Genomic DNA, 10,961 nt, shown 5'->3' with positions numbered 1-10,961 from the left:
CTTCTGGTATTTCTTCTGAAAAGTAATTGCTTGAGAGGTCAATGCTTTTCAAAAGTAATAATTCATTTATCTTGAACATTTGTTGTGAACCTTTCCACATTAAGGGTATATTCAAATCATACGATTGAGGGCTATACAAATATCTTGAATATGCCTTTTGAGCCATTGAAGTAAAATTTTTTACACATTTAGGAATTCGGCCAGACAAATTGTTGAGTGAGAGATCTAAGAGTTGAATGTATCTTAGGTAACAAATTTGCAATGTAAGTTTCCTTGGAAATGATTCCTTCTTAAACTTAAATATTGCAAGTTTTCTAATTTGCTCCCAATCCAACCAGGAATAGATCCTGATAAATTGTTTTCCGCAATATCTATCACAACTAGATTTGTGCAATTCCTTAAGGAGAAAGGAATGCCATATGTTAAGTTGTTGTTTCTCAAAAACAATGCATGAAGATACAGGAGGGATCCTATTGAAGTAGGAATCTTTCCTGACAATTGATTTTGACTCAAATCCAAAAAAGCTAATGACTTGAAATGGCTCCAACAATCTGGAATTTGTCCAGACAAGTTATTATGTGAAATGTCTAACTGGTATAATTTTCCAATTGGATCACCCACACATAAAAATGAAAGAGAGCCTGAAAACTTATTCTTAGATAAATCAAGCAATATGGAACTTCTAAGAAATGGGGAAATAGGACCTTCAAATTGATTTGATCTAAGAATAAGAGAATCATAAGGATTCTTTGTTGGAAAATACGGAATTATACCATGTAGACTATTGCATGAAATATTCATTGAAACCCGTTTTCGCAATGCTAATTTAGTCCAAAACAACTTCGGAACCATATCTGATATTCCAGCATTTGAAATATCCAAATCGTAAAACTCGTTTTGTGTTTGTAACCATTTGGGGAATGTTGGACCAAGGATGCATGATTGCAATCCTACTTTCCTTAATTGAAAAGGTGGGACCCAATCTTGAGTAAATTTCAAGGATAATAAAGAGTTTCCAGATAAGTCTAATGAATTTAACTTTGACAAATTGGCAAATTGGTAATCACTTAGCACACCCTTTAAGGAGTTTGATTGCATATAAAGTTCTTCCAATTGATGTGGAAATTGAATATCATTAGGAAACTCCCCATTCAACTTGTTTGCATCAAGATATAGAATTTTTAAAGACGAGAAAATTGAGAGGTCAGGCAATGTACCATTGATTTGATTCCAGCCTAGATTTAAGCTTTCCAATGAATATCTAGCACACCCAGATAAGTGATGGACTATCAATGGAAACTCTTCACTCAAGCTATTGTTAAACATATCCAACAACCGCAAAACACATGCATTGCCAAATGATTTTGGAATTCCACCTTCTAAAGTATTTGATCCAATTGAGAGAGAGTCCAACTGAGATGGCAATTGGTTACCTTCTGGTATCTCTCCACTTAATTGATTTTCTGAAAGATCCAATATTTTCAGGTTTGAAAATCTTGAAAGGTCAGGGAATGTGCCATTGATATTATTTCCTCCCAACATCAAATCTTGTAGCACGTTTTTAGCACATTCAGACAAGTGTTGAAATATCAATGAAAACTCGCCACTTAATAAATTATAAGACATGTCCAATGAACGTAAAGTGCATGTATCTCCAAATGATTTTGGAATTTCACCTTCTAAAATGTTGGATGAGAGTGACAATGACTCCAATAGAGACGGTAATATGCCTTCAGGTATCTTTCCAGATAATTGATTACCAGTAAGATCTAATATTTTCAAAGTTGTGAATATGGAGAAATCTGGGAAAGAACCATTGATTTGACTAGATGACAGATCTAATTCTTGTAGTGAATTTCTAGCACAAGCATTAGACAAATTATGAAGAATTGGTGAAAGACTTTGGTTCAAACTGTTTCCACCCATGCTTAAAGATTTTAAGGTGCATATATTCATGAAAGATTGCAAAACCTCAACCTTGAATCTGTTAATGAAGAGGTTAAGGTGCTCAAGTGAATTCATTACAAGACCAAAGTGATTTGGTACATAACCCTCTATGAGATTATCACTAAGGTGAAGCTCAACAAGGTTGGGAGTGAAGTTTGCCACCCATTGGAATATCATTGTTGACATGAGGGTGTTCTGGGACAGATCAAGGACAATGAGGGAAGTAGAAAAATTGAATATAGATGGCCTCAATGAAAGGAAAAAATTATCAGTAAGGCTACAATGTAATAAACTTAATTCTCTTAATTTTGGTAGCTTACCAATCATCTGCGGAGAATGATAAAGATTTGATATGGATGTCAAGTAAAGATGGGTTAAAGAAATGAGATTAGATAACCACTGACCTCCATCACCAATTTTTAGAGCACCACCAAGTCCAATATAAAGCTCATGTAAGTTTGACAGGTTTCCAAGTTGACTTGGTATATTCCCTTCCAAATCATTGCCCCGGAGATCAAGATATTCTAACTGAGAGAGATTTCCGAGTTGAATTGGTATATTCCTTTCCAAATCATTGTAGCTGAGATCAAGATGCTGCAACTGAAAGAGGTTTCCAAGTTGACGAGGGATTGGACCCTCCAAAAAATTATCAGCGAGATTTAAGTATTTCAAATGAGAAAGAGACCCAAATTGGGTTGGAATTTTTCCATCAAAACCACATGATGAAAGATCGAGGTATCTCAAGTTGCTAAGAGAGCCAAGAAACTCTGGAATATTGCTGTCTGGGAAAGAATTAGAACTGAGGTTCAAATACTGTAATTGTGACAACTCCATCAACGACTTGTAGATCTCTCCGCTGATAAAACGTTTTGACCAAAATTCATTGAAATAATTGAAAGAGAATTCGTAATGAAATTCTGCGTGCAGATCGAGCATTAGAATATGTCCAGTGAGGTTGGAGCAGCGAATTCCCTGCCATTGGCAACAGTGAGGAGTGGTCCAAGAAGAGAGCATGCCATAGCGATCTACAANGNCAGCCTTGAATCGGAGAAGTGCTTCCCTCTCTCTTTCTATGCATCTTANTTCCTTTTCACCATATTNGTCATCCACTGTTACTGTGTTGGGTGGCTTGCACTCATAGCCTGAAGGGCCAACAGGACCCGTTACGTTTGCTACGCAGAAATCATTGACAAAAGCATGGCAGCAAGCTGATGAGAGAAGAGCGAAAAGAAAAAGAGTGTAAATCATCTTCATCTTAGAATGTCGATGAATGAAAATGGATTTTGTGAGAAGGTGGTGTGGGATTAGGAAGCCATTTATAGGGCCATTTTTACAAGTTGGAGACTAAACTAAGAGATGACCATGACGTAGAATTCACTTCCTCATGGCAATAACTATCAAGTCAAATCATGTTAATTAATTTCATAATATATATTTAAAATGTTGAACATAGACTGAAAGACTATAAAAAACATATCATTAGGAGTTGTGTAAATCAAAATGAGAAAACACGATAGAAGTAAAAGGAAAGTAAAATACATTGCGGCAGAACCTTTCGTGAATTTTGCTGCACAATACAAATACAGTGCTTATATATATAAAAAAAAATACTCCTTTTTTGCGAGCTATGCAATTCTCACTACTGTTATGCCATCATGTGCCTTTTGTTGTGATTTTCTTTTTCTTTTTTTTTTAGCGAGGCTGTTTATGTTATTATGAATAAACAAATATGAATTTTCCGTTCACTTTGACCTATAGAAAAATTACTTTTGAGATGTTTTCATTTGAAGTATTATATGTGCTAGATCCAAAGCCCCCAAAAAAAATGGCTTAAAGAAGGAGGGATGGTTGGATCAAAGACACTCAATATTGGAAATAGATTGATACTGTGAGTTTAGCTGTGTCTATATGTTGAAATATAAATTGATTTTGTGTTATTGGATCTATAAGATTAAAGCCCAAGACTAGAGAAGGTCAAATAGAATTCTAGAAAATCCTATCTAGAAGATTCTAGAATGATGTACAAAAATATCTAGGAATGTTTATTCATAAGATGTTTTTAGATAAGCTTAGAATTATATGAATTTATAGAAAGTTCTAGAGAATGAATTATAACCCTTAGATGAATGTTGTGGTGGCAAAATTCTAACCATTGGTTAAGGAGGTGCCACTAGTATAAATAGGTGATGGTTATACATTTGTAAGCAAGCCAAAAAAGATTAAAAGCATTTAATACAACAAGTTTTTCCTTCTCTCATAATCTTCCAACCTCTCCCAATCTTAAACACTCCCTTCTAGCCTTTAGAGTTTCCTCAAACAAAGTGGTATCAAGAGCCATAAGATTTTCATAGAAATGGCAAATACTGGAGTTCCCTGTCAAGTCCCGATGCTCACTGGGCAACTATGAAAATTGGAGCTTAAGGATGATTGCTCTCCTTGGCGCACATGATGTGTGGGAGGTATTCGAGAAGGGCCACACCGAGCCAGAGAATGTAGAGAGTCTTTCTCAAGCTCAAAAGGATAGCTTGAGAGACTCAAGGAAGAGAGACAAGAAATCTCTTTGTCTAATCTATCAAGGATTAGATGAAGATACTTTTGAGAAGATATCCAGAGTCAAATCAACCAAGGAAGCATGGGAGAAGCTCAAGATCTCTTACAAGGGAGCAGATTAAGTAAAAAAGGTATGTCTTCAAACTTTGAGAGGAGAGTTTGAAGCTTTGCAAATGAAGGAATGTGAACTAGTCTCCGATTACTTTTCAAACGGTTACTAATAACCTAAAAAGAAATGGTGAGAAGCTAGATGATGTAAGAATTACGGAGAAAATTCTTAGATCATTAGATCTAAAGTTCGAACATATTGTCACAATTACTGAAGAAACCAAAGACTTGGAGGCCATGTTAATAGAGCAACTTCTTGGTTCGTTGCAAGCTTATGAAGAAAGGAAAAGGAAGAAGGAAGAGATCGTGGAGCAAGTCTTCAAGGCACACGTTGATTCAAGAAAAGAAGAAAATGCACACAACCAATCAAGGCGAAGTTATAGTCAAGAACAAGGACGAGGGCATGCATATGGAAGTGGACAAGGACGAAGGCCTAACAACAATAACCAAAGAGGAGAAAGCTATAACAGAGGACGTGGGAGAGGAAATCCAAATTCAAATTATGACAAGTCACGAATCAAGTGTTACAATTGTGATAAGTTTGGATATAATGCTTCTGAATGTAGAGCCCCTAACAAAAATAAAGTCGAAGAGAAAGCCAATTATGCTGAAGAAAGGTGTCATGAAGATGGTACCTTGCTACTGGCTTACAAGGGCCAAGATAGAGGCGAGGATAATCAATGGTACCTTGACAGCGGAGCAAGTAACCATATGCGTGGGAAAAGAAGCATGTTCGTGGAGCTTAATGAATCAGTAAAGGGAAACGTGGCTTTAGGAGATGAATCAAAGGTGGCAGAGAAAGGAAAAGGTAATGTCCTCATCTGACTAAAGAATGAAGAACATCAATTTATTTCCAACGTATATTATGTGCCAAGAATGAAGAGCAACATCTTGAGCTTAGGACAAATCTTAGAGAAAAGTTATGATATTCAACTTAAGAATAATAACCTTTCTATAGAGATAATGCAAGTAGATTCATTGCAAAGGTGCCAATGACAAGAAATAGAATGTTCGTGCTCAACATTCAAAGTGATGGCCCATAATGTCTCAAGATGTGCTACAAAGACCAAGCATGGCTTTAGCATCTTCGATTTGGCCATCTTAATTTTAAAGGATTATATTAGAGTTGCTCTCCAAGAAAGCAATGGTGAGAGGGTTGCCTATATTACTCACCCCAACCAAGTTTGTGAAGGATGTCTACTTCATATGACATCTAATCATATAGATGGTTGTATCTAAGAGAAACAAATTTATGATACCAGTGTAAATTCGGATCTTCATGATTTAACATTTAACAAGGATCTTAGTTTTTGAATTTCTAAATTTCTATACAAATTAAGATAAAGAAAAGGCAGTTTTTCAATCATTGACTCAAATCCATTGTTGAACTGAACGAATCCCACTGAGTGGAATAGGGAGGTACTTATGGCAGAACGGACCAATCTAATGTTTCACAATAAAGTGATAGGTGGAACTGNCATTAAACGACTTATTAGCAGATTAATAGATCACTTCGGAATTGCATATACATCACATATCCTGGATCAAGTCAAGACTCTAGGACTCCGCCAAGCTACGGCTAAATCCATTTCATTAGGAATTGATGACCTTTTAACAATACTTTCTAAAGGATGGCTAGTCCAAGATGCTGAACACCAAAATTTGATTTTGGAAAAATAGCATCATTATGGAAATGTACATGCAGTAGAAAAATTATGCTAATCCATTGAGATATGGTATGCTACAAGTGAATATTTTCGACAAGAAATGAATCCTTATTTTAGAATGACTGATCCTTTTAATCTAGTCCATATAATGTCCTCTTCGAGAGCTAGAGGAAATGCATCTCAAGTACACCAATTAGTAGGTATAAGGGGATTAATGTCGGATCTAGAAGGACAAATGATTGATTTACCTATTCAAAGCAATTTACGCGAAGGGCTATCTTTAACAAAATATATAATTTCGATTGAGTTTTCCAAAGGAGTCAGACTCAAGAGCTCAAAAGCCATTAGAACTCATACATGCAGATGTGTGTGGACCAATCGAGCCAAGATCACTTGGTAAGAAAAATTATTTCCTTATCTTCATTGATGATTTTTCAAGAAAAACATGGGTATATTTCTTAAAAGAAAAATCAGAAGTATTCGAGAACTTCAAGAAGTTTAAAGCCCATGTTGAGAAGGAAAGTGGTCTTCTGATCAAAGCTTTGAGATCCGATCGTGGAGGAGAGTTCACATCAAAAGAGTTTCAGAAGTATTGTGAAGACATTGGGATCAGACGACAGTTGATAGTACCAAGATCCCCTCAACAAAATGGAGTAGCTGAAAGGAAGAATAGAACAATCTTGGAGATGGCAAGGAGCATGGTTAAAAGCAAGAGACTTCCAAAGGAGTTTTGGGTTGAAGTTGTTGCATGTGTAGTCTATCTAACCAACCGCTCTCCAACAAGAAGCGTTAGTGGAAAAACACCACAAGAAGTTGTTGCATGTGCAGTCTATCAGAAACATGGAGCGGAAGAAAGCCAGGTATTCCTCATCTTAGAGTCTTTGGAAGCATAGCTCATGTGCATGTACCAGATGAGAAACGAAGTAAGCTTGACGACAAAAGTGAAAAATGCATCTTCGTTGGTTATGACACCAACTCCAAAGGGTAAAAACTCTACAATCCTGATACAAGGAAAACAAACATCATTCGGAATGTACTCTTTGATGAAGAAGGAAAATGGGATTGGTCGACAAACTGTGAGAACCATACCTTCTTCCCGTGCGTTGAAGAAGATGATGTGGAACAACAACAGCAACCGCAAAAGGGACTCTATTTTGAACACCGCAAAGTCGAGTTCTCTTTTCTTCCTTACAAAAAATGACTCCTCGACTACAACAGTGACACCACTCTCCAATATACACCGTTAGTTTTGAGTTTTTTATTTACGAGGTTTTTATCCTCTGCAAATTAATTTGTGAAGGTTTTTTAAGCCTACGTAGATAGGTTCACCACAACCTTTTTGTGGAGGTTTATGACGACTTCTAGCGTCTCATTTATATTATAGAGGTCTTTTGTAGAGGACTTTAACCTCTTTTATTGTTGAATATTATTTTGTGGAGGTTTGAAATCTCCTTTATTTCCAACTATTTTATTGTAAAGATTTAAAACCTCTGTTTTTCCCTTTTTTTTGTGGAGCTCTTCAATTTGGCGATTATGTTGTAAGGGTTTTAACCTCTCCCGTTTGTATTATTTATTTTGTGGATTTAATACTTCACTTTGCTTAGTTATTTTTAATCTACTAAATACAATAATTTGTTAGTTATCATAACCTATACATGACAATGTATATCATTGTTTGAGTTGCTTATATTTTTATGTCAACAATATTTATTTGTAAACTTCTCTCAAACACTTTAATTATGATAAAAGAAATGACAAACTTTTACTAAAGTGTTCAAATATATATCATTCAAATATTTTATTCTCAAAACCACCGTAGTAAAATAAAAGTAATTTAAACTGAAACATAATTTTAACTTAATCTATAATAACTCAAAATCCTTAATAGCCTAAATAACTTTCATCGTAAAAAGACATCATAAAAACTTTAAATGTTGTTAGCACCAGATGATCTTCTTACTTCCCAGGAAACTCAGACTCATTTGCATCACTGGGTTGTTAAAATGAGAAAAGAAAAATATTAAAGTGAAATAATCAATGCATTAAGTGTGATTTGTACTGCGATTTTGACGAGCGATGGAAGACGAGAAATGACTGTTAAGCTCACCAAAACGCCAAAGTTTAATGACGTGATCAATCGAGTGCACTAGTTTGATGAATCGTATCCAACGAGCGATGAAAGAGATAACGAAGATAAACTAACTAAAATACCTAGGTTTGATGAACTCACTAGAACGTCAGGTTTAAGGACCACATTGATCGAGCTTTGATGAAGTTGAAAAACAAAAACGAAAAATGTTTGATGAAATCGCGCTTAGGTTTGAGAAATTTAGAGAAAACCAAAAGATTTGTTGAAGATCCCAGCGAGAATACATAATATCTTTATTTTTTTACCACAAATTTTGTGACTCCTTCCTATCGCAAATGAATAATTTAAAATGTGAAGAATAAAAAATAAAAGAATATATATATATATATATAAAATAAATAAAGATATAAAAGTTTCAAAAAAAAATTATCTTACTAAAAATGGTGTTTACAGTTATCAGTGATAAAATTGTAATAAAAATTCAAAACATATATTTAAAACAAAATTAAATAAAATGTCATAAATTTTACTTAACCTATATAAATTCAGAAATATTTTTTTTTCTCTAAATATATACGGTATCATCATATAAACACATTTTGCGTATGAAGTAATATAGAAGCATATGAATAAGGAAGGTTCGACTAATAGAAATCGTCAAAATTCACTCAACTAGAAGTTAATTAGTTATAAGTTAGTCAAAAGCAGTATAAAATTGGTCATATTTAACTCTAATTTCACTCATAAATAAATTTCCTATACTAAAAAACTTCCAACCTAGAATATTGTAAAAACACTATCCTGCTCAAATAGGCCACTCTATATCTCAATTGAAGAAATATAAATTTTACTACCACTATTCTATTTTTTTTAAGTATTTTTAGTGTATAAATCACTAGTGGAAAAACACCCTTTTATAACGTACAAATTTGACCTTTTATAACGTAGTTACTGTAGATATAGTTCTGGTCGATATAATAAGTCTGCGCATTTTATAACGTAGCAGAAATTTACGTTATAAAATGCTGAACTTATTATAACGTATTTTCTGAAGTACGTTATAATAAGTTCAACATATTATAACGTAGTTTCTGAAGTACGTTATAATATGCGCAGTTTATTATAACGAAATTCCACTTCTACGTTATAATATGTGCAGTTTATTATAACCAACTTTCATTCTTACGTTATAATATGAGCAGTTTATTATAACCAACTTCCATTCTTACGTTATAATATGGGCAGTTTATTATAACGTACTCCCATTTTTACGTTATAATTATGGCAGAAGATATAATGACGTAAAGACGTTTCTACGTTATAATATGTGTGTTTTAAAAAAAAAATGATTGTTAATTTAACATCCAATGAAATTATAATTTCCTGTATTATCATCTTATCCAATCTTATCCAATCACTTTATAATCAATATCACTCCAAATAAACAAATTTAATGAAACAAAATAGAATTCATTTCAAACTTTAAATAGTCTAATAATATTTAATACATCGTTTGTGCATAAAAGTATATATTAAATCCAAATGTACATATACTATTGAATTGTAGCCAAGTTTCTACTAATACTTAAAATAAAAGATGCCCAGTTCCTTCTAATGTCGTCAATGACTGCAGCTTCCATGGGAGATGAATTATTAAAGATCTACAAATAAAATAAAACAATAGAGTTAAAACAATATTGTAATAAATAGTTGGATAAGTATTTTGTTAGTATTTTAATACCTCTTTCCATGATTCAATAATGTTTGTACAAATAATGGTATGCATGTGTTTCATTACATAATACCCACATTCATAGCTGTCCAGTTGACGTCGACACTACAAATTAAATACAAATAATCAAGACTCATCATTCAAACCAAGGATACAAAATATCAAATTGTACTCTAATTAGCCTTTGGACCATGTAACTTTGTATATTTTGCTAAATAAAATTTCAGAAAACCAACAACACAGCCAATTCCTTACAAAAATAGCAATCACAAAACACAAAACAAAAGAAGGTCAACTTGTCTTACATTAGGTGTGATTATTGCTCTTTTCTCTTCAGCTTCCTCACTTTCAGCTATTTTGTTCTTTATCTTTTCTGCATATTTTGCTTTTTTCTTCTCCAATTGTTCCTGCTCATGCAAAAATCAAAAATAAACTTTAATATGTTTGGTATGATAACTGTCTTCGTATGCCACTGTTTTTGGGTTGGGGACTTTAATATGTTTTNATACAAATAAATTCTAGACATTCNTGNTGTTGCTGAAGTAAGCAGAAAATCATATTTATCTAAATAGTTAAAACAAAAGCAAAGTTGACTGAAATTATGGTTTTGATCGTTTTTGTTATAGAGAATTGCTTGTAATTGTGATCTGTACACACATGAGTACTATTATTTATAATGAAGAAGAGATATAACAATAAGGAATCAAATCAATGNCTAATAATGGGAAATATTTGGTCCTTCGAATCCTTTATATACAGAATTGGTGGTCCAGTTGAGTTATTTTACTGCACAATTTGCTGTTTAAGAGTGATATTCCAGTTTCAATGCTAGCTGCTCTTTTCGTGCCATCTTTTGGGTTAAACAAAG

The 10,961-nt window shown here is 33.6% G+C and overlaps 1 protein-coding gene and 1 long non-coding RNA gene across 2 annotated transcripts; both read right to left on the bottom strand.

Annotated features, from left to right (window-relative positions):
* Nucleotides 1–243: 243 nt before the first annotated feature.
* Nucleotides 244–3,201, bottom strand: LOC106762276 (LRR receptor-like serine/threonine-protein kinase GSO1). The gene has a single exon (XM_014646094.1). It carries the CDS (start codon nt 3,199–3,201, stop codon nt 244–246), a length of 2,958 nt encoding a protein of 985 aa, XP_014501580.1.
* Nucleotides 3,202–9,834: 6,633 nt separating this feature from the next.
* LOC111241398 lies at nt 9,835–10,414 on the bottom strand. The gene is made up of 3 exons (XR_002667338.1): nt 10,399–10,414; nt 10,103–10,198; nt 9,835–10,022 (listed from the first exon to the last, which is right to left on the bottom strand). It is a non-coding gene; the product is annotated as an uncharacterized LOC111241398 (long non-coding RNA).
* Nucleotides 10,415–10,961: the final 547 nt, after the last annotated feature.

Source organism: Vigna radiata, chromosome 1 (assembly GCF_000741045.1).
Source record: "Vigna radiata var. radiata cultivar VC1973A chromosome 1, Vradiata_ver6, whole genome shotgun sequence".
In the NCBI taxonomy this organism is placed as follows: Eukaryota; Viridiplantae; Streptophyta; class Magnoliopsida; order Fabales; family Fabaceae; genus Vigna; species Vigna radiata.
The sequence above is the reverse complement of the archived record's forward strand: the minus strand, read 5'-3'. Positions and strand labels throughout refer to the sequence as shown.